This window comes from Aythya fuligula, chromosome 5 (assembly GCF_009819795.1).
Source record: "Aythya fuligula isolate bAytFul2 chromosome 5, bAytFul2.pri, whole genome shotgun sequence".
NCBI classification, from domain to species: domain Eukaryota; kingdom Metazoa; phylum Chordata; class Aves; order Anseriformes; family Anatidae; genus Aythya; species Aythya fuligula.
In genome coordinates, this window is record NC_045563.1 from 33,213,014 (window position 1) to 33,240,652 (window position 27,639).

A 27,639-nucleotide genomic window follows, 5' to 3' on the forward strand; every position below is an offset into this window, starting at 1 on the left:
CTCTTGCAACAGTTAGAGCATTAGGCTGCCTTCTGGTTGGTCACACAGCACCAGTAGTTATGCAGCATCATTTAGGTTACCACGTTATCATCGCTTGCCTGTTGGAAGCGTCCTATCAGATGCTTCTCAGAGACACAATCGGCAGTTTGGGGGGCTTGTGGGTGACGACAGAATACGAGACACCTGCTAGGGAGAAAGATGTGGCCAATGTCACCCAGGGCGAGTACAGCGTGTGGTGGTGGTGCTCCGAGCATCCCCGCAGCCTCCCGGGGCCGGCAGCACCCCGGGGGCGGTGTGGGGCCGGGCGCTGCGGCGCTGTCCGCGGTGCTGAAGCTCCCCGGCGGTGTCAGGGGACAAAGAACCGAGCCCGGCGAGCAGGGGTCGCTGCCCCGCTCTTGGACCTCCCGTGATCCAGTCTGCACAGCTGGGAAAGGCCGTGGGACGACAGGCTTGCTGGGAGCAAAAGTGGATGTTGTTGTAGGTGGGTCGGCACTAGTGTGCTGTTAGGTCGTGCTAACAAGCACCTCTGCATCCTAGAAAAATAAAATCCATTCTGAGTAATTTTGCACAAGCACAAAATAGACTTTCCCATTACTAAGCAATGCTTGCTCATTGCTTAGTAATTATTTCTGCTTGCCATTTCCTTAAAATACGCTCATATGGCATCATTACTATCTTAGAATGCAGCTATGACCTTACAGGGTGCACTTGATTTTTTTTCTTGTCAAACAATCTGCCAAAGCAAACTGTGTGGACACATAAGTCTTTACTCACATAGCTATTCAATTGATTCACTAAGAACTTTTAAGAGTTCTCCAGTAATTTCCAACCCCTTAAAGGGAAATAAAAGCCTGTGACTGCTGCAATGTAAACTTCAGACCACATCTGTGTAATAACATCCATCATTAAAAAGACCATTTTTCTTCAGTTACCATGCCAGATTCATTGTTGGATAAGTACTACTAGTGATGCTTTCTGTGGAAAACATCAGATTCTGCTTTAATCTTTGTTTAAATCTAAACTAGTGATGCTATTTCAGACTCAGTTTTCTCTGTAATTTGAAAAAAGTTTTATGTGTTATACTTTTCATCGTGTTAAAACTGGGATAGCCCCTAGCTGAGATGTCTTTTAATTTCATCTAATAGTGAAGTAGCGTGATTTGTTCTTTAAATACTGCTCCAGGCTGCAGGGTGAACATGTGAAATTAAACTTCTTGAAACAGCGTGTGTGTATATTGAATGAGACATATCCCACTCTTCTTTACACTATTATAAATCAGGAGTAAACCCCCAGAATTTAATGTAATCATTACTGTAAGCATAGGCAAAAAGTCCCCATGTTCTGAGGGGCTCATAAATGGCTAGCCAAAAATAGCAGCTCTGCTTACTTAAAGCATAAAGCTCATTAGTGATTTTGCTGGAGGAATTATCTTTAAATCAAGGCTTCATACTGCACTTCTTTGAGTCAGTTGACAGGGAACTATGGAGAACGTGGTTGTTACGGTGAAGTCTTCCTCTAATCGTCTCAAACATACAACAGCAAAACTTCCTCTTGCTTTGTCATTACAATTTCATGTGGATTTTGCGATAAAATTACAGCCATGGAAGCAGTATCTTTTATGTAAGCTGAGAACAGGCAGAGCAAAAGCAGAAACCACGTGAGCATCTCAGATCCTCTTCCACCAATGTGCAGCCCTCTGAGGAGGGAGCACACAATGCACTTTTCAAGCCAACAAAAGTGCACTGCTGCTGCCACTTACTCTCCTGGCTTCACCTCTCAACAGACACTTGGGGCCTTTCCTCCTCCCATCCTGTTCTGGTGCCTGAATACTGGCCCTAAGGCCAGCAGCAGACTGCTGCAAGTCATTTTGGTGCTGTGTACACTCCTTCCTTCTCCCTGGCCTTAATGTTGCATCTTTTCTCACCACCGTGGCTCTCACTTGATGATCTCAGGCACTTGCAGCCCCTTTTCCCAGGGACTACTGATGCCTGTGCTTGAGAAATTTTCTGTCCCCCACGAGCTCCCACACTTAAAACTGAGTGTGCTAGGTAGCTGAATAGTTCTGGTACTTTTGTTCAGGAATACGATTTGGAAATGTAATTTTAATTTCAGCCACGAGGGGACCTCCACAGCTTACTGCTGCTGTCCTGAAGGTTATCATACTGTAAGTTCTTCTAAACCTTACACTGAGATCAACACCACCACGCTCACTTCCACCAAAACTCTACAGCCCCCTTGTAGCTGAGGGCCTGCTCAAATCCCAGTATCCCCTGCCAAGTCATCCTCACATCCTTGGAATCTGCATCCAAAACAACTTTTTTCCAGCTCTTAAACCCAGCAGCATCTTCCCAGTGTTTCCCCAGCTGCTTGTGGTTCTTCTTTTAGGCCCCCAGCTTTTCACAGCCTGCGTGTTGCCCAGGAGCAGTACTAGGGGGCACTGACAGCTGAGCTGACAGCAGGGCTGGGGAACACAGGAACGGCCACCACTCATCGCTTCTCTTCTCCGGGAAACTGTGCTCGCAGTTTCAACCACTGGGGGGAACCTCAGGCCTCATCACGAAGAGCCTGTGAGCAAGGCAGCATCCTCCCTCCGACAGGACGGGCTGTCAGGCTCGGGTACCTCTCTTCTAGTCCTTAAAAAGGGCCTTCGTATACGAAAGCTGACCCACTATTTTATTTTATTTTATTTTATTTTATTTTATTTTATTTTATTTTATTTTATTTTATTTTATTTTATTTTATTTTATTTTATTTTATTTTATTTTATTTTATTTTATTTTATTTTATTTTATTTTATCTTTTCCCAGTTATATTGGTTGGTCCTGAGAGAGATACCATAACTTATGAACATTATCTTGCTTCTATCTGTTCCAAAAGCGACATGTGAATCACAACTTTCGTCTGCTTTTGAGGTCTTTGTAGGCTATACTCAAGTTGAAATTGAACTGAAAGATGGGGTGTTTCTCAGCTGCCATGCTTTTAGCTCAGGTGGGGAGTGAGGTATTTTATAAGTGCTAAACAGGCTAAACTAAATCCAAGGCTCCCCTCTGGATCATGTTTAAACTTTTTTCTACGTGAAATCACTCAAGTTTGCTAGAAGCATCCATAACATATTTATTGCTTTTGTATTGTCAAGGCTTAGACACCCTGTGAGAATGTAAACTAAGAGGAAGTAAAAATAAGCAGTGTGTTAATAATAACAATGTTTAGAAAGGATTTAATGGGAGTGAAATAGTCTCTCTCTCTCTCTTTTTTTTTTTTTTTTTTCCTCACATAGATAAAGGCAGAAGTTGTTTTTTGTATCAGGACTGTATGAAATTTGAAACCACAGCAGTAAGGGTAATATCAATATGAATCAGAATGGCTGCAATAGACAAACTTACCACCCCTGGAGGTGGGAACGTGATCTGGCGGTTAGAGTAGCAGGCAGCAAATCTGAAGTGCCCTTTTCTGCCACTGACTCACTATATGCCTGCAGTCAACCCATTTGCTGTCTGCATATCAGTTTACCCATCTGTAAAATAGGGACACATATTTGTATCTTATCAGATTTTGCTCTTGCCAAGCATCATTAATGAGTGCTGACAGTCCTTTGCTCTCAGGAATGCAGCATTTCACAAGTGGAAAATACAAGTCATCTCCACTTCACCATCAGGTCACAGTCACCATTCCTTTTCTTAAAACGGTTGTACATCGATGAGTTAATGCAGTGATACCTGGCTGACTGAAGAATTTCTTCATCCTCCTGCTAGTGTTGAAAGACTTCAAGTTAAATCTTACCCACATTTCAGAGATCAGTATCTCTCCAAAGCTGATGCATTATAAAAGCAGCTATCATCTAATCCGATCCAACCATTTGCCAGTAATCGATATAATTAAAACGCTGTTTTTCTATTTTATACATGTATCAATTGATTAACATTGTGTTGCATGTATTTTGTACCTATTTTTATGAGTTGAAATTAAAACCTTTAAATTATATTTTATAATTGTAGAATGAACTATGTAGAGTGTGTTGGCGGTCTCAGGACGGTTGCGAGAGCTAAGGTTTCCTAAATAAGGAAACCATGTAACCGACCGGTTTCCTAATCATGGACCCCGCATAATCCTGCAATTGCAGAATCAGCAGAGTGAGCCGCGGCTCGCTGGAAGCTGAGCTGTCCTTCCACCTGCAGAAGGGCTCCCTGCTTGGCCTGTGGAAACCTGCACCTACCTCTGTCCTCTGGATAAACTCTTTTTCTATCTTGCTCGTCTACAGACAGCAGCTGTCACAGCTACAGAAATGAGTTAAGTGGGCCCAGCTTGTGCATGTGTAATCTTCCACAACCATTTTAAACTGGATACTGTGTTTTCTGCTGTAACTGTAAATTTTTAACTGCGAGTATTCTTAGAAAGCCATCACTTCATGCTTTCAATTAAATTATGACTCTCAGTATGTCTGAGGCCTAGTCATACTTTAAGACTTTCTGCACTATAAAATTTGAAATGACTTATGCAGTTCGTAATAAAAGTGATGACTCTATCTTCTTTCAGGAAGAACTCAAAACTATTCCTGTCTACCTTGAAGGAACAAGTGACTACAGTTGTGCTGGTTTTGAGCGTCTGTTAGTGAAATACTGCACTGCCAAACATTTTCTTCTGCACTTTACTGGTAAGTGTACATAATTTTGGGGTAGCTGTCACCCCTGCCTCACCCACCGCATACCCCTTGGCAGCACCTGCTTCTAGAAAAGTCTCTAAAGATGCCTGAATTTTTGTTTGTGGAGTTCCCCCACTGCCTTTGGGTGTGCTCCAGGGCATTTGCAAGCTCCGTGCTTGAGAGCAGCTCAGCAGCCACCTCATGGGAACACACTCTGTGTGGAATATCTGTGAGATTGGGCTGTGAAATACCCAACGGCAACCGAGTAACCCAAATGCAGCAAGGTGGGTTATCAAAAGCTTATCTGCAGCATGGCAGGGTCCAGGAGCCCAGCCACCGCCGTGCCATATTATGTGTGGAGCGAGTGCAGCCCCTTCTTGAGGAGCTCCCAGCCTGAGCACCAGGCAAGAGACAACAGATGGGAGAGACAGATGGGAGAGAGCAGGGAAACAATGAGATAAATGAGCAAAAACTAAGTTGAAGACTTTAGCAGTCAGTTCCAAAATTATTAATTTTACTAATCATCTCAGCTGATGTAACCCTGCGGCAGGACGCCGCTCCCCTTCCAAGGGCCTTAATACCTACAATTACAACACATGTCGCAACCCAGCAGGGTTACGTTTTAGGCAGAGTGGGAGTCAGGCGGGCAAGAAGTAAAAAGCCTGGGGGGGGGAGTGCGGTTATTGGAAAAAATCCAGTCAGGGAAGGCGGGGGGGGGGGGGGGGGGGAATGTCACGGGCGCCCGCCCTGAGGGGGGCTCGGGCCGGGGCTCGCGCAGCCGCCGTGCCCGGGGAGCCGTTGGCCGTTGGCGAGCGCGCGGGGGGGGCTGAGGTAAGGGCGGGCCGGGGGGGGGGCGCCCCGCGGGGCCGCCCTGAGGCGGCGCCATCCCGGGGCGGCCCTCGGGGAGCGGCGGGCGCCTGAGGGAAAGCGAAAGCAAAAGGGCGGAGGCGAGGGGAGGCGGCGAAGGGCCGGGAAGGCGAAGAGGCAAGGCAGGGGGCGGGCGGGGGCTCCCCGCCGCGGGGCTCGGCTCGGCGGGGCCGGGCTCGCTCCTCCCCTCGGCGCCGAGGCGGAGCGGGGCGGCGGCTCCGCGCCCCCATGGCCCTGGCGGCGGGGCAGCGGGCGCGGTAGCCGGGCTGCGGCTGCCTCGGAGCTGCCCAGGGAGGGCGGGCTGGACATGAGCCTCGCCGCCGGGCTCCGAGCGGCGGCCGGCGACTGAGCGAGCGACAAAGAAGTTTCTCCGGCGGCGGCGGCAGCGGCGCTCCCTCAGGCACGCCCCCGGCCGCCCGCCCTGGGGCGCTGCCCGGCCGGCGGCCGGCGCCGAGCGGGCCATGGAGCCCCGAGCGGGGCTGCACGGCAGCCCGGAGCTGAGCCTGGCCCCGCGGCTGAGCGTCGGGGAGCTGCGCTCCCTCTTCGAGGCTCGCTGCGCCGCCGTGGCCGCCGCCGCCGCCCGGCAGCTGCCCGACCCGGCCAAGAGGGGCTGCCGGCCCCCCAACGGGGTGCTGCCGCCCGTCATCCCCCGCCTCACCGTCACCCCCGAGGAGGGCGAGGAGGCGCAGGGCAGCCCCAAGGCGCCGCCGTCGCACGCGGAGAGCGGCTGGCTGAGGACGGACAGCTCGCTGCACCTGCAGTCCCGCCGCCTTTCCACCTCCTCGCTCTCCTCCACGGGCTCCTCGTCCCTCCTCGAGGACTCCGAGGACGACGTGCTGAGCGACACGGAGGGCAGGAGCCAGGGCATCGTGCACCTGGAGCACGGCGAGGAGCACAACCAGGTAGGGACGCCGACCCGCCGGGGGGCTCTGTAGCTGGGAACAACGGCGGCGGCAGCACGCACCGGAAAAAAGAAAGAAAGAAAGACAGAAAAACTCGAGAAAAGGCTTCTGAACCGCGCTCTGCGTGCGGGGCTTGCCCACGAGTGCCGGCTGCCTGGGGGTCGCCAGGCAGCCCCCCGTTGCAGTGAGGCTTGTGCCTCACCTGGGGTGAAACTGCTGTTTGCTCGTCCACACAAACTGCGGGAAACTTCTGTCTTGAGCTGGTAGCAGTGCGCTGCACCGTGCAGCTTGCTGCTCTTATTTTTAAAATGCTTTTGTGCGTTGGCCCTTCTAAAACCTCCTCAGGTGTGTTGTATTTCCTGTGAAACTGTGCTTGCTGTCCCAAGAATTCTTGGGGGCGTTGTTTTGCTCGTGGGTAGGGTGGTTTTTTTTTTTTTGTTTTTTTTTTTTTTAGTTCCCCCAGTCTATTTTGTTAGATCTTCAAAATAACATTTTTTCCAGGCATTTACCAGCAGGTATTTCTTTTTTGTCTCTTCCAATCCTGGAGTCTGTGGCTGTCAGTTTTTGAGCTGCTTCTTGCTGTGAGCATGACAGGAGATGGGGAGGAGCTTGGAATGGGTAGAATGCATGCTTTTGTCCATTCTGGCAGTAACACATTCTTCTCAGTAAATCCCCTCTGTAATTTGGCAGCTTTCATCCATGAAGTGAGCTTTTAAAGGCATCTACTTAGCTGTTTTTTTTTTTGTGATCATTAACATATATCTGCCTGACTCCCTGTAATGTGTTCCTTGGGGTTTTGTAAATGAAATACATTGCTTTAGCAAATTCCCCCTCCTACATTTATTGAGAACATAACTTAAATTGTTGTTCTGCTGCCAACTCATTGGCACTGAATTGTTTTCAAGCAGAACATATGTTTTGAAAGAAATATGTATAAGCAAGAAGTAATGCTAGTTGTAGGTGATACCTCCAGCTGGACTTTTCTCAGGGTAATTGTGGGTTTACTACTTTAGAGGACACATAGTACAGAAGCTAAAATGCTGTGCGCAATATTGGTTTTGTTTGCATCAACTTGTGGCCTGGTTTGGGGGAAAAAAGTTTTGTACTTTGTTATATTGCGTTCCAAGAAGCCTGTAATAATACTACTTAATTTGTACTTTCTATCCTGAGATAGAAAGTGGTGTATAGAGGGAAGCAATCACTACTCTCACTGTTTTCCTTTCTTTTCTGAACTATGTGCTGTGCAAGTGGGGATTTTGTGAAAGTAGCAGAAGAATAGAAATTGAAGATGGAAAAGGGCTGTTGGATCCTTTGACTCAACATCCCTGCTGTTGCAGTGGGCGAGTGGGTGGGATAATGAACTCTGTGGAGGTAAAGCTGTGAGGCGTATGCGTGGTAAGTAGGGAGCAAGAATTTACTGATAACATTAGCAATGCAGAGAACTTTGGGATGGCATTGTAGCTCCTGTTCCCAGACAAGTTAGCACAAAGCAAAAACTATTCTTCAGGTGAGAAACCGTGCTGCCTTCAATGTTTTGCTTTTGCACCTTGGAGTACATTGATATTGTATGCAATATTGAATCTGAAGTTATTTATTAGAACTGTTTCTTTCCCTCCAGTCTGACCTGTGTAAGTGGATGTGAAAAACATCACTTTCTTTTACATTTTAGGAAGTTTCTAGGCACTGTGCAAAGTCGATAAAGGCTCTGTTCACCTTTTAATTACAAGAAAAAGAAATAAAAAAAAAAAACACAAAGCTTTACAAATGATTTATACACAAATAAGAATACATGTAGTCACATTATGAAAGTTTTCAACTCTGAGAGAACATCCTATTCATTTAGGTGCACGGGGAGAACTTTGGGCATTGAGAACTTCAATAGTATTATGAGAATTCAATCTTTTTATAAAGCTTTTTGCAGGTTTCCCAAATTCTGTGCAGCTTTGGTATTCTTCAATGTTTCATTAATTAAGTAGGTACTCACTCACCTGGTAAAATGTTTTCAGCAGTCAAGTTAACTTCCCACACCTGTGGGTGGCTGGGATAAGCTGTCCACCAGGTGCCTGCGTTCTGCTGGCCGTTAGTTATCTCATTGCCACTTGTGCAGCAAGGTGGCAAGCCAGAGCTGGGGCTTGTATCTAGGACTCTAAAATGGCAGTACTAAGCATCAACAAGTTATGACATTGCCTAATAAATAAAATGAGCCAGATCTTTCATCTGCTTGGTGCATGCTTGTGTAGTTCATCCCTCCTTTCCTTGCTGCATTACCCACAGAGAGCTTGGATCCTGGGAACCTGTACTTTTCCCTTTGGCACTGTGTGCTGCCCTCCATCTCAAGTGACTGCCCCCGGGCTCGTTGGTACCTGGAAGTGACCAGGACAGGCTTGTTCTTTTGGTACTGGGCAATACTCTGATACTAGCCAGCCCCAGTTGTCCAGTCTTTACAGATGCTGTTTCTTTACTGAAACATAGCATGCCAAGCAGAAGTGTGAGCCTTGAATCTCTGTGGGTTCAACTTTACAGGATGTTATCTTTTCTGCTAATTAATCTTGAGGCAGGATGAGTAGGTCCCTGTGGTGTGAATGGAAGGCTTTAGGCTCAAGGCAGACATGTACATATGAAAATAACTAGAAATTTTAGGATAACTTGAGGAATATTTTTGTATTTTGAAGGTAGTATTTAGAGGTAAACATGCATGTTTGATTCATATTTATTGGTTTAGCGTGCGTATTTTAGAAAACGAAGGTTCATTTTCAGAGCGGAACACAGACATTAGAGATTTTCTGTATGAAATTGAAATCAGAAGTGGAACGAACTTGGTGTTCCCTAATTCATGGGAAATTGTTGCATTTTGAAGCTTCTCTTGTATTAGAATTTCCTCAGACTTTTCTTTGGAAACGTTAGGATTATGGAGCCTGGTACCTCACAACTAAGCTCTGACCAGGGCTCACAGGACTGCTGGACTGTCAAGCCTACCAGGCTCCCCAGTGCCTAGCAGGAACCTTGGAAACTTGCCCAGGTCTTCCACTGTGGGAGCAGAAGTTCTGATAGTGTTCCTGTTATCAGGGCTTCAAGGCTGCCATCTGCAGACGCAGGAACTTGAGACCTAAGCTGAGGAAGGCCCTCCCAGGCTGCTCAGCTAGAGGCCTCTCTCATTGACCTAGAGGTCAAAACCCAGTTGGGTCTTCAAAAGTTTGCACTTCCCCTGTGGGCCCAAGTGAAACACAGAAGACTGCGGAGCTGTCACTGCACACAGGGCTTGCTGCCCAGGAGCCACCAGGCCTTAAATGCTGCGGCAGTAAGCCTCGCGGTGCTGTGCCCGCTGTGCGCCTTGGAAAACTGCTCTGCCTGGCAGCGCGCTGGGCCGGCAGGCGGTTGTTCAGTTAAATGATTCATGGAGCCTTCTGGCGTGGACGAGTTGGCACATCGTGACAGCATTAAATTGTGTTTTGTTGCTGAGCGCGGTACGTGGGTATGTCGCTGGAGTGCTGGGGCCCTTGCTGAGGTAGCGAAGCCGTGGGGTTGGTGGCTGATAGTTATGGTATAGCTCCAGCCTGGAGCTGCAGGGACAAAGCACTGTTTGCGTCTAGGCAGGCACACAGCTGAGAGAAAGTTGGTGGGTAAGCGTTTCACTTCTTCATCACAAATTCCATGCTTTGTTTTGTGATAATTCATAGCAGCTTTGGAAACTGAGCTGCCCTGGCTCTCCCGGAGGAAGGCCCCTCCAACAACCAACAGCTAGAAGTGTGAGAGAAGCCTGATCTGCTGCTACCCTGTGAGCTGAACTTGTGCTTCTGTGGAAACCAGTTGCTTGTGTTGGTGTACGTGTAATTTGTAACATCATATCCGGAGCTTCACAAATCTTGGTGGTTAACTTAAAAAATATTGGTTATTTTTTTAAGTAACAAATCAATGGGACAGATTTTACCCTATGACAAGAGTTCACGTTCCTGCCTTTTCTTGTGTTTAGATGGGAAGTGTGCTTTTTCTGCTGCTGCTTCACACCATCTGGAAAGTGTATATACGCAGCTGAATCTGTCAGTGAAAGCCCCCTTGGTCCATTTATAGTAATGGAGAGAGTGCAAGAGATGTATTTTTGTCTTCATTATGTGAGCGAGCAATTTTAAGAACTATGCAAGTCTGGTTAGCGCCTTCTTTGCTGGGACAGAGAGACTTTAAAAAGTGGTTTTCATAGAGGATAAACAGCATGATAATGTACAGCAGCCTCTTGTCCCCTTGATTTGGAGAATATTTATTTGGCATGCTTCTATCTAGTAAATAACATACTCATTCTCATAACTGTGACCCGTCGTTGCAAATTCCTAGATCAGTAACCATGAGAACGGCTGACAGCTCGCTGGAGAAAAAGCAGTTCAGTTCTTGCATGCAATGATACCAGTCCAGAAACTTTGGGGGATAGCCATTAGGAATGCTTCTTTGCTTTTACCTATCTTCTTGCTATTATTCTTCGTAACACCAAGCACCTTAAAATGGACAAACATATAGACACATTCGCATAATAAATATGGCCTGAAAGTTTCAAGTATTTCAGCTCAGGGGTGGATTATGTAAGCTAATGCAGTGGAATAGGATTGTTATTTTTAAATGAAGAATGGGAATGAAGGGATGACATAAGTAAGACTGTTAATGGGTTTTTAGCCCACTTTCAAAGGAAAGAAAGCTTGTGTAATCACTCTATCAATTTAATTTTAACAACTTCAGTAGATTTCAGCCAAATCTGACAGTGGGATAGGCATCCCAAAGTTTTCTTCAAAAGGTCTTTAAAATTTCACAAAAATCAGTCTCTGGGAGGGGGAGATGAAGTCCCAGGCAAGTTCACACCTTTTCTTCTTGGGGGAGAAGGTGAAGCATGAGTTCAGCAGGGGGCTTCTGTTTCACTTGTTAACCAGTGAATTGACCTGTGCATGCTGGCCAGGTGATCTGTGCTTACAGGCTGCAGCAGGTAATTAGTGCCTCTTGTCCTGAGGGTAATCAGGAGAAAGTATGGGAGGGCCCACACAATGCTGTGGGCTGGTGAGGTTAGGAAATGTAGAAAACACAAGGGCAGCTGAGGGATCAGGATGAAAAGGTAAGGGAATTGTGGGGAGATATGGAAACATGAGAGGGATGGAAAGGTTCCTGGCACAAGTCTATAAGGAAGGGACAGTGACAATTTGTTGGTAATTTGAGAAGTGTGCAGGACTGTAGGATACAAGTCCAGCACAGACCAGGACTTGTCGTTGCTGCTTGTGGATCAACTGCTTTTAATAGAATATCTTTTTGTGTGTGTTTGTTTTTTTTTAAAGCTGACTTAGAATGATATCATTCTTACTGAAATGTTCCTGTTATACACTGAACAAACACGAGGTGAACAGCAGTAGGTGTTTCCATGTCACTCAGTTACTGGGTCACAACTCTGAATTGGGAGCATTCTCCTAATTTGAGGATGGCTTGTTCACCACTGTACACTCAGCTGGTGGAGTGTATCCAAACACCAGCAGTGTCACTTTTAGCAGTGACTGTTTATTAGTAATGTGGCCTCTCATCAAGAAGGAAATGAGCTAGGTCTTAGTCAAGTTAGTTGTGAGAGAGGCAATTAGCTAAATGTCTTATCAGATAAGACTTTCTCACCCTCGATACATTTGAAATAATGACTTACAGGTTACAAGATTGTTCTCTCTTGAATCAAGTCCCCCCTGATACTTGTCATTTTTCATATCTTAAGTGACATGTTGCTTGGGCGTACAGTTTAAAATTGGAAGAGCTGTATTAGATTATTTTTTTTTGTTATGGACCTGTTGGATTAAGTATACTGTAGAAGTTTCTCCTTTCTCTGTATGTGCTCTTCTACTATTGAAACCTCCTTGCAGTGCTTACTGCACCTGGAAAGCAGGAAAGGAAGTAATGATGACTCCTCATCATCAGGTGATGTGCTTGTATTTAAAGAGGGCACACTTAAGCAGATTTTTCCCAGGCTATCGTCAGCTCAGCAGAGTTGAAGATTTATTTGTGAAAACCCATGCCAACCTGAAAAGGGATAAGGGTAGGAGCTGGGGCAATAGTTGGGGAATTTAGCATGTCTATGTATATTTTTGGATTCTGTCATTCTTAACCTGTTAGAATTGTTTGATGAAGCTGAACTCTTTATTTATTGAACAGGTGATAAATGCAACAGGTATCACAGACAAAAAAAAAAACCCTCTCAACTCGCATCTAACGTTTACTATAAATAGAATGCGTTAAAGTGAATCAGTTTTATTAAATTGTCATGGTGTGGTGCAGTTCAATACAGCTAATATTTCTGGAAGCTAAGAATGCACGTTATATTTATGCATAGTAGATTGTTTAGGAGTGACTGAGAGAAGAACTGAGGTTCATCAGACACCTCATTTTGTGGTGATTATCTATAAATTGAGATAGCAGAAAAGGTAATAATACTATTCTCGCAAGCAAAAAGTGATCTCATATACAGCACCAGTAGAATCACTGTCTCTCTTCTACTTCCTCTGTCAGTGTCGTTTTTTTGCAGAGAAAGCTGAAGCTGAAGCAGAAAGAATCGACTTGTCAGTCCTTGTTAATTTGGATCTTGCATGGTGTAGGTTTAGATTTTGTTTTTAAAGTGCTCCTCTAAGCCTTTTCTACTAACAGAGTTTCTTCTAAAACTCTCATGAGTTAGGTGTGATGGCATTGTCTGTCCATAGCGTAGCACACCTTGGGGAAGACTGCATAAAAAAAGTAGAAGTTGTACAGAATTAAGTGATGCAGACTAAAATCAGTAGGGAAAGCACTGGGAAGGAGGAGAGGTGACCCGTTCACCTGGCATTAGACTAACAAACACAGTGGCGTATTGTTTCCAGTGCTTAACTGATTCTTTTCTGTCAGTAACGGAGAGTGCTTTGGGGGATAGCACATAACAGTGTTCGGTTGTTTTTACATCTATAAACTGAATTTCCCCCAAGGAATGAAATTTTCCGTTCTGAAACATGAAGCAGCAAGACCGAGAGTAGAGAAACCCACGCTGCACCTATCAGGCCTGGCTACAGTTGCCTGTTGCCAAACTTTCCATTCCCTGGGAAGATTGGGATGAAGTTAGCCAGACCAATTGGCAGCTCATTTGAAGCAATGTCACAGACCTGGCACAATCCATATTTGGAGCCTGGGACAGAATCTCCACGCCAGTTGGTGACTGTAGGAAGCATGACACAGATGCTGCTTTGTGGGAGCTTGGCTTTAACCCAGAATCCAGGAACACTCCTTATCTACAGGCTGAAATATCCAAGTAAGGTGGCGCAGTGAATGCAAACTCCTTAAGCTGTTTACCCGAGCCCACTGATACCACCTTTATTTCACTCACGTTCAGCTTTAATCTGCTTCCTCGGCCTTCATCATCCATACTTGAACCACTGTGATAACAGAGGCGTGGTCAGTGGAGATAAAGACTGGGGATAGACGTGTGGTGTGTCTGTGTGTAACTGGCACTGCAGTCTGTATGAATCATCGGTCCACCTGAGGATTTACCTGCTGGACAGGAAGCGGGGATGTAGCAGAACTGTGTGAGTAAGAAAGTCTTAGCTCACTTGTGCTGAGTGGTGTGTCAAAGGAGAATGCAAACTACTGTAGTGCTGATATGTCTTTCATGTGATAACTGGTATCTCCTGCTAAATTATATCGAATGTTCATAGAAAGAAAATGTTTTTGTTTTCTAGTGTTGGTAAGAAATCACAATTCATCATTGGTAAAGCTGCTTCTGTTCTCTGGTCTCTGCCACGTCCTGGCATAAAATGACCCAGCCTTAGCTGTAGCTGCCTTTGTTACTCTGAGCTACAGCAGAAAACACAGCTTTCTGTCTTAGCTCTTTTTCAAGCAGCTCCATATAGCTGAGAACACTGCAGTGGTTCCTCAGTCATGTTCAGTGTGGACAGCATGTTGTACCTGTGCTCTACTTTATGCTTGCTGCCAGTGGTGGAGTGCTGAATCAAATGTGGGTTTCTAGTTCTCCTCTTTGAGGTGCTTGAGCACCTCAAAGTCTATGCAGGGCACAAAAGTGATTGATGGAGCTCAGCAGTGAAGAGTGCAGTCAGCCACCCCACTCTTCAGACACACTGGAGCTTGAGCAGGCTCAGTTGTGCACAAGGCAGCTGTGTCCAAGGCTTGCCCAATACCAGGGGGCCATCTCACAAAGATCCTCTCCAGGCACAGCCCTCCTGTGAGAGCCCAAGGCTCAAGCACAAGCACATGAAACGCAGCAGTCATCTCCAGCGCTCTGTGCAGCGCGCATTTCAGAAAGGAAGTGAGGATGAAACACTACTGTCACATGCCAGCACCTTCCACTGTTCAAAGACGTTCAGATGCAGGATTACATTTGCACTGGAACCTTAATGTTTTGTAAATGCAAAATTGAATACTCAAAAATTATTATTATTTTTTTTAAGGAATTTATCCTCTTCATGTCAACTCTGTATAATTTGTTGTACATTGATGGATAAGTCTTTAACTACAGAACAACATACAGTAGTTACCATTCATTCAGTGTAAATGCACTATTCCCAACTCTACAAAAAGCATTTTTAAAATTTTTGTCCTCATTGTAAGCAAAAACTGCCATTTTTACTTCATTTATTGGAAATCTACTGGAAAAGCAGTTAATGAGTTTGTGTGGTACTTTACCACATTACTCCATCACTGCAGTAACAGAGTGCTTTTGAAATTTTAATGAATTTATTTTCACAATCTGTTATGCAAGCTACTTTAGTCATATCTTTTGGGGGAAAACACTGGAGAAAATATTGTTAATGTGAAAAGCGTCCACTAATTTTGAAAGCCTAGTTTCAGTTGTTTTTTTCTGCTAATACCTAGCACTATATACACTGCTGTTTCACAGTGCTGACCAGTGTTGTAGAGGAGCTCTCATTAACTTTTGTTGCAGGCACAAACATACAGTTTTTCTGCTAGTAAGACCCATAGTCTCGAGTTGGGCAATGGAGAAATATGGTTAGTGATTATGGTGAAAGTCTGCATAAATAACCTGCCTAGTCTCTTACAGGGGCACTATAAAGCGAGCAGTTCTCCTGATAGGCATTCAGCTATGTTAAATCAGGAAGTTGGTCTTTCTGTCCTGTGATCTTCTGCCTGACTTGTTGCATACCTATCTGTGAAGAAACTGAAATCCTGTAACATGTGGCTTCACTGTGCAACCATAGCTTCTCCTTTGAGTCGTGCTGAGATATAAAAGAGCTGCTTATTAGTTGAGAGTCATGCATTGTGTGCATCAGGAACTGTACCTGCTTGTAACTAAAGACTGCAGGATGTTTTTATGCCCAGACTGCAGTCACTTTAATTCTTCTATTTCATATACCTGTTCCTGTCCTGTAGCTACCATCACTGTTTATCTCCCTCATCTTCAAAGTTTTGCTCTCAGCTAGCTCATGTTTGAATCCTGTAGTGACCCGCCACAGTGTCTGCCCATAAGCTAGGTCACTTGAAGGCATGAGAGGATGACTCCTCGTGCTACATGTTCAGTGAATCTCTGAAGATTTTTGGCAGAGGTGATGATTTTCAGACCATCTGAATATGCTTGAGTAGTGGAAGGCACTGGCATGTGACAGTTTCATCCTCACTTCCTTTCTGAAATGCGCGCTGCACAGAGCGCTGGAGATGACTGCTGCGTTTCATGTGCTTGTGCTTGAGCCTTGGGCTCTCACAGGAGGGCTGTGCTTGGAGAGGATCTTTGTGAGATGGCCCCCTGGTATTGGGCAAGCCTTGGACACAGCTGCCTTGTGCACAACTGAGCCTGCTCAAGCTCCAGTGTGTCTGAAGAGTGGGGTGGCTGACTGCACTCTTCACAGCTGAGCTCCATCAATCCTTTGTGTGTGCTGTGCCCACAACCTTCTCAGAATGTAACTTGTACAGTTTCGTGTCTACTGCAAATGAAGCTGAGTTTCTTACAGTTTCACAAATTCAGTCAGGTTAACTTTGGCTTTTCCCATGGCTTGTTCCTGCTTTGAATGCTTTCTTCCTGCTAGACTTCAGGCTCCTGCCTCAAAATTAAAGGATAAAAGGATTTTCACAGGATTCGTCAGAGATTTTGTAGTGTGATTTTCAAAAAGTATCATTTTCTAGCCTTGGAAACAGTTGAACTCTTTGTTGGAAATGTTCAGTCTGAAGCAAAAAAAATAATGTTGCCCTTCTTTGATGTGAATAACTTAGAGCAATTCTCAGCAGAATGAGACATGCAGAAGCAGAGAGACTACTTGTATATTGCTGCCGTACTGGCTGTACAGGAAATCTGGGGTTTGAGACCCTGATCTTCTGAAAGAGGCAGAGCTAGAGCAAGAGTTAAAAGGTGGTCTCTGTGCGCTTCTCCTTCTCTGTATGGTTACATGCATGATGCAGTGATAGGATAAAATCTGTGTGAACAGCGTTCGTGCATGCAGATTGGCTGTTTATTATCTCTTTGTGGGGTTTGAGTGGGTTGTTGGCTAAGTGCGCTTGACCTGAATGTTCTAATCACGATAAGCTCTGCTTGCTGTGGGCTCCTTCCTCAGCCTTTCTCACCCATGCGAGTTCTGCAGGAACAGCAACACCATCTCCAGAAAGGGTCAGCTTTGTTCAGAGGAGAATGTAATCTGAGGAAACTGGAAACCTTCCTACGCTCCAGCTTTCACTTCTCATAGCGCAAAATGCTGAGTGTTGGAATTTTGGGCTGATAATTGAGTATAGTTTGTATTGTCTCGCTCTGTGGAGTTCAGATAAGGAACTTCATTGCCTTCCTTGTCCTTGTTTCAGGCCAGATCGTACCGTTCTGATGAAGGTCCTGTAAGAGGGGATTAAGGCGGGGATTCCTGACTTCTAGGTGCTTTTGCCTATCACTAGCTTGTGATGCCACCGTGACTCTCAAAGACTCTCAGTAGGAAATTTATTAAGCCACATTTTAAGTACATTGGGAAGAACTATCTCTGGAGTTCTTTGCTGTGATCTGCATGGATTTCAGTACTCATCAGGCCCCTCTAGCAGTTTCATAGCTTGTTTTCCAAAAGTTCAGAGCAAGACCAGAGAGAACATGTGACCGCCTTGCTTCAGCAATGAGATCAGGGAGGGAGGAAGTCCTGTGCTATCATCTCACAGCACTGTGCTTGTTCGTTAGTATGCCAGCGGTCTACAAATGCTTTTCCAGCAGTAGGAATGGCTGACGTCCCAACCATGGTCTCTCATTCCAAATGTAAAACTGTAATGACAGTAAAATTAACGATGTTTTTTCCACTTCTGTTCATCCATGGGGATTTTCTGCATTATCTCTAGAAATGTGTCTTCTCCCAGTGCCATAAGTCTGTCTTGATCTCAGTCCTCTGACTGTGTAGATGGCAGTCCTGTCGGAGACGAAGGATGGCTGTGGAACGAATGTAGCACAGACGCCAATTCTTTTTACGTTGCATTCCTCAAGAAAAACAGCAGACAGGGCAAAAAAATCAGACTGCTTGTGAAGTAAGTTTTTCTGCATGGTCTGTCCCCATGCACACTACAAGCAATAAAGCACAAGCAAATTATATTTCAAATGTTGTTCGTCTTGTCGTTGTCTGCTGAGCCCTGGTGTACTGATGTTGGTCACTTTTGGGTTCTGCTGTCTATGTCCAATCTGGCACAGAAGCTGCTGCTGCTTCCATATTTCAGGAGGCTGGTGTAGGTGGTTGTGCAAGATGGAGGAGTATGGCTTGCAGTTCTGTTGCTAGGATCCAACAGCATGAAATTCTTAAGCTCATGGGTTGGTTTTTGTCTCTTTTACTGTAAGGTAAAAGTTTTGGTAGATAAATGGTCTATGTATAAGCTACACCCTGTTTATTTTTAGTTGGGTTAGCTTCTTAATAATTGGCAATTGATGTTTGTGCTTCTAAAGAAGGTGGGATCTCCAGGATCTTGATTGTAAATGCGTTTGTTTACCTTCAGGGCAGAGGAAACACACTCTGTACAACACACTGACTATTGTTCAGACACCCACAACTCTTCAGGATGGCAGATGCCTTATTTCAGTCTTAGTTGAGTCACTCCTGCTTATGTAAGGGCTGAATTTGACTCTCTTTCTTAAGGCTACGTTATGGAAATGAAAATTTTAAATAATCCCTTTTCTGCTGGGACTACCTGCTTCTGATATGGAGGAGGAATTCAACTTGCCTTGTGCTACTCCATTACCAGAAATTCTTTTTTGATCCTGTAGCTTTGCTCAAGGTGAAGTCATCCTCTTCCCCAGATTCCTTACGTAGCTCCCAGTGACTTGAGGCAGTAAGAGTTCTGCTAATCTAAGGCTTGCTCCAAAAACAAACAACTATCTTGTGACCTAGAAGGCCCACTTGCTCCTCTGAGGAAGGTGGAGGCTCCCCATTTTCATCTAATTCTGTGTTTCTGCATCATTGTCACGTTCTGCTTGCGGGCTCCCATGTCATCAGGGACAATGGCCTCACTTGTGTTCTCATGCACACCCAAATACAAGTGTGTGTTTTTTGTTTGTTTGCTTAAAAAAAGTATTAAAATAAAATCCTTTCAACACAGTGGTTTGGAATAATCTCTCAGTTACAATGTTAAAGCTCAGAGTTATTAAAGTGGTTGCTGAAGGATGTGGCTTTCCCCTAGGTAAATACCACACCCCGCTAAATAACAGTGCCCTATCGCCTGTTGACACTTGCATTCCATTCCAAAGGGTGGGCCTTATTTGAACAGTGGAGTCTGCGATAGGCGAAGCAGTAACTGTTTATGCTGCTTTAGAGGAAAATGGAAGTGTGGGTTTGGAGGCGACAAAGGAGGAGAGGAAAGGCAGAGTACTGGACTTTGTCTTGTGATAGATTAGAAGAGCAGATGGTAAACTGTTACCAGTGCGTCTGATCTGTTTTTTACATGACGTATTTTTAGACTCTAATATTGCTTTTCACTTAACACTGTACAGCTTCTTGAGTACTTGCATGTCTTACTTGAGTGCCTATAATGTAATTTACAAGCACTAATTACTTAAATTGTTCAGCAGTGTTCTGAAATATAGCTGTTGGCGCCTGCAGTGGCAAAAACTGGAGCAGGGAAAGGGCTTGTGTCTGCAGCAAGATCCTATACTGAAACGGTGGAGTTTCCTCAGTTCTTCTGCAAATAAAAAAATAAAAAATAAATGCTCGTCAGTAACATCCTTCTATGTATGTGCATGCATATGAGTTCAGAAACTTGCTTTGCAGACAGGTCTTGATGTGAGAGGTGTAATGTTTTTGTAGTGAATGCTTCAGTACTTCTTAGGACACGGATCTAAAGCACAGAAAAGGATCAGGTAGCTTTATTCATGACTCTGTAGAATATCAATATCTTGTGACCACTGATGAACCTTCTTGGTGCCTGTGACTAAGGACTCCTTTTGGAGTGCTGCAGCTCACTGGCACTGGGATCAGCTCAGTTCTATCTTGGTGGCAGGTGACCCCTGTGAGTTACAGGTATTTGTCAAGTTTGAGAACAGCCTTCAACAAGGGAAACTGACTGATAGCCCTCTTCGGATATCTCACTGGAATGTCTTATTTTTGTTGCAAATTAAAGCCACTTGCATCCTTTCCAGTAGATAAGGAGAATAATTGACTGTCCTTGTGCTTTCTTTTCTTTCCGACGGGGAAAAAAATGTATTATGGCACAATAGTCTTGCTTTGTTAGGGTTAGAACCTGTAAGTATCACTCATACCTTTAAGGCAGAATCTCAAAGGTATGTGGGATACAGCTTCTCTGTCCCATATGTGAGGATATACGATGGTGTGGTAACCTCTCAAGAAGTGTTCACTAACCCAAGCTGCTAGGGATAGGAAGAGAGGAATCTTTGACCAGTTAATAGAAGACAGTTTTGCAATTTCTGTCTGATAGCAGTGGTTTGTGACTGGTGTGTTAGTGGCAAATGGGGAAGTATAATAAAGGATGTCTTTTTCTCTATCTGTTCAGACTAGAGATTCTCCTGTGGCCACTGAATCACTGGGGTGATAAACTGGTAGTAAGCTTAGGCTGGCAGGCTGGAGCTGCGTGTCTAGGTTACAGCCTGCACCACCATAGCAAATAAGATGAAGTGCACGCTCAGCTTCCTTCCCAAGTGCCTGGAGCTCACTCAGGGGAGATTAGCTCCTTGAAGTTATTTCCTGGCATGTTGCCGGAACGTAGTCTTACTTGATGTTATGCAGAAACCACACCTGATTGAAAGGGGTTGGCACTACTCGTAGTACATTGGGATTTGAGGTCATACGCAGTTCAGAAATGACACTTCTGTGGCTTGACAAATTGTGCTCGTGTCTTAGGCTGGACATCTTTTTTGGCCTATGTATGGAGAAGTGTGAATGTGTTCGTGTTTTAAGTATTCTAGGCAGGATGAATGTTTGGGAACTGGTAATTGTGTCCTCCCTGGTAGGATGTTAGGCTCATTTTCTTTCATTTAAAGAGTGTGGTCTTTCTAGATGTCCCTGTCTCATGACTGCTGATGTCAATCAGTGACCCACAACAAGCAGGGGATTAACAGAGGATGGTCAAAGATCTCTAAAATTGCCAAACTGGCATAGAAGATTTCTGAGAACTTAAGCTGCAGTTGTTTTGGAGGTTAAGAAAGATTTTCCTTCTGCTATGCCATCTGCTGAAGTGATGTTTGATTTACCACAAAATGGTTCTGGGTGATGGACAGCCTAGATAATTTTCAAATGCCTGTGCTTTGAAAGTACGTCAATTTTCCTATAGTGAGGAACTTTCCATGTACTTTCTGGATAACAACACTTCAGTTTCCATTGAGACCGGTGTCAGGCAGAGTGTCTCTGGTTCAGTTTCCCTGAGCTCAGCAGGACTGAGTGGCAGAACGCCGTCCTGTCAGGGAACCAGCATCTTTCTGAGCAAGGCACAAGCTGTCCAGGTGGAGATGATGGGCCTGTTAATGCCTGCTGCCAACAGTGGACGCTTGAGTGTCCCTCAAAACATCATTTGTTGGCTTATTAAGATAAAACCTGACTTTCAGTTATAACTGTACTGTCCCTTACAACATCAACTTTTACAGAATCTCTGAATGAAAAAGTGAATGAAACCCTTGTGACAGTGCTGCTTCAAAGCCATCTAATTCATTGACCGTTTTGCCTTTTGGCCTGGGAATGACACAGATGGTAAATATTTTACTACTTAATGATGAGAAGCAAAATGCTGGTGTTGATTCCTACAGAGCCGTCAGCTTGGTGCTGTTGGTAGAATGACAAGCAATGCTTTTACGTTGTTGCGCTTCGTTCGCCCTCTGCTTTGGAGAGGTGCTCCAGAACCCAGCTGTGAAGTGGGATCTTGTGCTGCCAGCATTTCAGCAGTCTGATACTCACCAGTGGTTTCTCTTTCCTTCGCTTCTTCCTCAGCCCAGAGATAGCAAATATCAAACTTACCAGGTATCCTAAAGGGCAGCGAGCCAACGAACGTTTGTGTCTCACTGCATAAAGCATGGCGAGGCATGACAGAGGAGAAAATACAGGAACCTGAGGCTTCTGTCTTGCAGCTTTGTTTCTGCTTATTGCATTAAGTGTTTCTCATGAGTGAAGGATCAGCCCAGCCCGTCTTGCCTGCGGTACAAACAGGAAACGAAAACCTTGCAGTCAGAGGATACACCTGCCAAAGGCTGGCTGAGCAGCTGCGGCCTTCACCCATGGCTGAGCGCAGCGCCGGAAGCGTGGAGGGCTAAGTGCGGGCTGAGCGCCGTTTCTTCGCAGAGCTCTGGGGGCTGGATGGTGGAAGAGACAGAGGGAGAGATGAAGGTGTAGTCACAGTGTGCCTGGCAGCCTGATAAGAGGCGCTTATCAGGAAGTTGCTCACGTAGCGTGTGAACTGCCGTTCTTCTGGAAGAGCGTGCGTTCTGCCTTGCTGTTGATCATCAGTCCCCTGGGTTCAGCTGGCACCCTGCTGCAGGAAGATCAGCGGGTCCTATCAGCAGATACCAGGGTGGTCAAGGCTCCCAAGGAGCCTGGCACGTGGAGGCTGCTCGGTGATTTCCTTGATTGAGGGCAGAGTTAGGCTGTTTGTGTTCCTTGAGTGGCAGCTGACAGCGTTTGAAGTCACGCAGCTGCCCTGGCGGAAGGCCAGTTGCAGTGATTTGGACAAATTATCAATTGATGTTGGTTGGCACAGGGCCTCTCTCAGTCTGAAGAATGAGTGGTGGTGTTGCACATCAGCTTGGGCACGGACTTCTCAAAGCGGATACTTGTATCTGTGCTGGGCTATCTGGTGGTGCTGCACCTCATCCTGGAGCAACATTTTGTTTCCAGGCCTAAATACCTTTTTGTCTGGTGATGAATGATTGCATGGGGGAATGCTGTGCAGAGTAGTGCTTATTGCATGGGGAATCTGTTCACTGCCCAGTGACAGAAGATGAAATGTGGTAATAGAGGGGCTAAGTCATTTGCTGTAAGAGCCTCACCCTGTTTTGGGAGCTAAATAAAGTGTTGCACTCAAACTTAGCTATAATGGGTTGTGTGAGTGTTTGCTTAATGCGCTCCTGTCTGGGCTTGCTTGGGGAGATTCTTCTTGTTGACTTGCTCTTTCACCTCCCACCCATTGAGAGCTCAATTCGTGATTCATGTCTGATTCAGCCAAGTGAGTAGTACACTTGGCAGCAAGGAACTCCTTAGTTTAAGGATTCCAGAAATCTTTAATAAGGGGCAAAAGCACAGAAACTGGCTGCTGAAAACAACACAAATGCCTTATGTGACGGAACCAGGTTTGTGATTTGTGGTGCTTTTGTTTTAGTTGTTATGGACAAATCCTTCACCTTGCGTCCCTACACAGAGCCTGTGTGGATATTGAAGCTGTGTTTCTTCCAACAAGTAAGGGAAAAATTAATCAATTCTCAATTTCTCCATTGCAGTATGATGTCTTGTTAGGTCTAAGTTTTTCATCAAGTGCCAAATAATCCTAAGCTTAGGAGTTCTTATGGTTTGGACAACAACAGCAAAGTAATGGAATTTTGAAAGACTGCGATGAAAAGCTTTTAGTAAATGCTTTAGATGGTTTTAAAGAATGCACGTAGGTGTATATATATGCCTGTACATGGTATTAAAAGAGCAAGGAAAATTATTAGTTTATTATATTAGGCATAAAAGTATGCATTGCTCCAGGATCTGAATCTAACCAAGTCAGCTGCCTGCCTCTTTCAGGTCTGCAAAAACTACAGTAAGCCTTCCCATGAAAGAGCTCAAAACCAGACTCCTTCAGCAGGCAAGTGCTGTGGCATGATAACTGGAATGATACCATGGTGCTCAGCAACTCTCACTATTTATTTTATTTTTTTTTAGTATATATTAAATGACTCAGATCACCAAATCTCTCCATGAAATGAAACTATATGGTTGGCTGTCCCAGAGCCTCACGCTGCTGAAACAGTGAAGCCCCTCGTAACCTTTGAAGCTGGTGGCTATGAAGCAGCACCTGTGGAAGACCTGTTGGTTTGCAGGGAATTATGCTGTTACTGACTTGTCTTGGTAGTATAATGTGATTCATTGTGGAAGTGTGATCTTTTATACGTTATTCTTATAGTACTGTAGTTATTGATTACATTCCCAGGGAATCGTATCTAATTGAAGGGTAATTGAATTATGCTAGTAATTGCTTTGGTTGTGGTCTGCTCAGAATTTCTTATGGAAGCATTTTATGGCGGCTGCAGTGAGGCAGATGGAAAGCATGCTTTTGTTCAGGCTAGCTTTAGTTCAGCGATGTAATAGGGTTAGTAGCTTTGGACCTGTTTGAAGTTACTTGTATGTGTGGGTCCAATATGTCAGGTCAAAGTCAATCCAAGTAGTGATAAACAATACTGAAAATAATGAACAAATCATAACATATTAATTTCATTTTCCAAATTAGATTAAATAATTGAGTGAAACAGCATAAAGAATTAAGAAAACAAACTAGTTTTCAAGCTGATTTATTTCAGTTTTAATAAACTAAGGGAAGTAAAACAGTTAAGGATTTTGTGGATAATTAACTCAGAGTTTTAAAAACTTCAGAACATTTTATTGATTTTTTTAAGTAAATGTACATACTATAAAATGTAGAACTGAAAGTCATAAACTGTAAAACATACACAGAGTTTAGAGGGAACAAATATTAACAGAGGAGTTTGCAGGATTAAACTCTACCATGTGTTGACATTGCCTACGAGAACTTCATGTAATCTTACGAACTTTGTGAGGATTTATTATATCACTAAGAAATAAAAAAGGGGGTGCTACTGTGTGACTGAGGATGGAAGAAGTAAGAGATGAAGAAAATCACAGAAAAAAAGTGAGCCACAGAGGAGCGAATAGTACGGTACACGGATAACACGGAACTGGCACCCCACGTAGCAGCACTTCCTTTAGCCTGGGGCCCGCTCTAGAAGGTAGTTTCAGCTACTCCTGATGCGTTCTCAGGTGTTATTTTTCCAGTCACTACTGTTAGGGTTACGCTGTCCTCTAAGAGGCCAACACCCACCATCTTCTCACATGCTTGCTTACAGAAATACTTTGAAACATGTGTAATAACTTTCTGATAGCTATAGTTTTTTATACTCCTCATAGTCCCTGTGGAGGAACTTTGTTCCTTCTAGGAGTTGGTGAGACACTGAGTAGGCAGTGGCAACCAGCAATACAGATCGAATTTCAGCCCCCATGTCCCAGAGCTGCAGAATTTAGCCTAAATGATGCAAAGACTTTAAGAGAACAGTAGATTATGATGACTGACAATTAAGTATTCTTTCTTTAAGGCCTTTTAAGGAAAAAAAATATTACAAATTTCTCACTATCCTTTTGTTTCTTCCTGTCATAATAGCTCTCTGTAGTCTTGCGTAGGCTTTGTACTAGCACAGAGATAAAAGACAACAGCATCTTGGATAAAGAAACTACTGAAATTGTCCTGGAAAAAGGATCCAGGGGTCACTGTTAACTATTGTATAGCAGAATTTCCATGAGAATTCAATGGTGCAGGCAAGAAACTACCCTTCCACAATGCTGATAAGGGGGAAAATGAACTTTTTTAGGGCATTAATAACTTGTTATTTAGGTATACTTTTGTCTTAACTCAATATAGTTTCAAGTATACGTGCTAGTATTATTAGAACTGACCGTTCTTTTTTTCCCCCTGAAGAAAAAGGTTTTGTTATCCCCTCTCCCATCCCCCCCAGCTCGTTTAGATGTACTTGGAATTTGTAATAATTTTAGTTGCTTAATTTGGACTCTGTTCTGCAGATTCCTAAATTACGTTACCTGCTTGTCAGTGCTTGCCTGAGGGTAGTTATGTGTATTATTTGTTCACGAAACTGAGATCTTTGTTTCTGTTTTTCCTTTTAGTTAAGGGAGAGATTTTATTTTTCCTCTCAAACAACGGAGGAAGGTTCAGGTCCTGTCCCCTGTTGCCCTGAGGCATGAGAGTAGATCTCTTCTCCCTGGGGGATGTAGTATATGCTCAGTGAGAGATTGCAGTTGTTCTATGCAGCCCTTAGAACAGCAACAACTAAGAACAAAACCACATAAAATCAGGAATACCCTCAGTGGTCTCCAAATGCCTATTCATGAGTTTGGCTGTTAGGGTGCTATAGCCCTTGTCCTGAAATAGTGTGAGGGTTTCAGGAAGATTAATTCTTGTGCACAGTGAATGCTGAGCCAAAACCCCCCAGAGCAGAAGAAAGTGCTCCTGGTGAGTGCAGTGGGTTTTGCTCAGCCGTGTCCTACTGGTGCATCGAGGCAGGATCATGCTTCTGCACGCCAGTAGCGTAGGAAGTTGTGCTCTCATCATGAGAACAGACCCGGAGGAGGCTGCACACCCAGGAACCGGTGGCTCTCAGTTGCTGCTCATCTTTCCTGCTCCTTAGTAGGATAACCATCATGGCAACCCCTACCTGTACTGAGGGTTGAATAAGCTGGAGATACCTCATTTGCCCAGCATCTTGTTCATGCATGTCAGTAACATGCAACACCATGTCTACCACACCCGCTGCATGGAAATACGATTTTCTTCAGTGCTCTGCTTCAAATTCAAAAGAGTAATCCTGATAACATACTAGTGGCAGATTCCAAGCCGCAATCCTCTGAATGCCTTGTGGCTCTGCTGCAGGAACTGGTTCTTCCATTCTGTTCCACTGGGTTTTTACTCTTTCACTGCCTAGACGCTGATCTGGCATCACAGCCTGTCACACACCCCTTGGCAGAAAGCTAGCTTTTGTCGTCTTCGGCATCCCACACCTCCTAGTGCTCAGGGAGATAGATACATGTAATGTGTCAGCTGCAGTTCACATCCAGTAATTTATGCGCTTAATCTACCAATGTTAATGTTTCTCGGGTTTGCCTTTTGGAGTGGCTTTCTTTTTGCTATTGGAAAATTCTTGAGTCTATTGATCTTAAGAGGCATATAAAACAACATCAGCGATGTCAGCGGTGTCTGATTCTGGCAATTCTGATACAGAGATATCTGAACTTGCCCTGTGTGTATATAAATAGCATAAAACACTGAATGGGAATCTGGAAGAAAGGGCTGAGAGAAACCCAGGGAGAGCAAAAGACTGAGGAAGACGGAGCAAGAATCTAGGAGAAAGGGGGCCTGAGGGAAATCTGGACTGCAAATACACACGGGCAATGGCATTAGTCCTATTTGCCATGGCAGCATGAAGCAGTGATTTGAAAAGCACATAATACCACTGCTAACAAAGAGGAAAAGATCTTGCTTTAGAAATAGATGTGAGAAAGATTCCTCCCACAGCAGGCGCACAAAGTTTTCATCTTCCCACTCACGCCAGTGCTCCAACAGCATGCAGCCCTGTTTGCATCCTGGCAATTTGCATCCTGAGCTGGTTGAGGTTGGGGACTGAAAGATGCAGCAAGGCAGAGTGCGTCTGCTGAACCCCTGTCCATGGCAGTGTGCTCCACTGGGTGGGTCTGGAAGTGATTCTTTCATCCTAGCTTGAGCCTTGCGCTTTCCCTGTCTTAGGGGAAGAATGTTTGGGAAGAGATTTCAAAAAAAAATAATAAAAAAAACCACTGACAATTTTTTTCCTAATTTTTTTTATTGTGTGAGTGGCTTGAGCATATTCATCTGAGGCAGCTGTAACCTAAGCAGTCAAATTCCACTTGAGCTGGGGTTGAATTTGGCCCATTGTCTCTCCTTCACACCCACAGTACAAATAAAAGCTGCAGCTTCTGAGGGCTAGGTGGGAGGGAGGGGGTGGGAAAGCCACTAGAGTGTGGTGGTGCATTGACA

General features: G+C 44.7%; 1 protein-coding gene across 1 annotated transcript in view; it reads left to right on the forward strand.

Moving 5' to 3' along the window:
- The first annotated feature begins 5,967 nt into the window (after window positions 1–5,967).
- Window positions 5,968–27,639, forward strand: part of ITPKA (inositol-trisphosphate 3-kinase A) — a 38,907-nt gene continuing 17,235 nt past the window's right edge. The window contains exon 1 of the mRNA XM_032187994.1: window positions 5,968–6,408. Within this exon, the coding sequence (XP_032043885.1) occupies window positions 5,968–6,408 (441 nt within the window). The remainder of the gene's footprint in view (window positions 6,409–27,639) is intronic.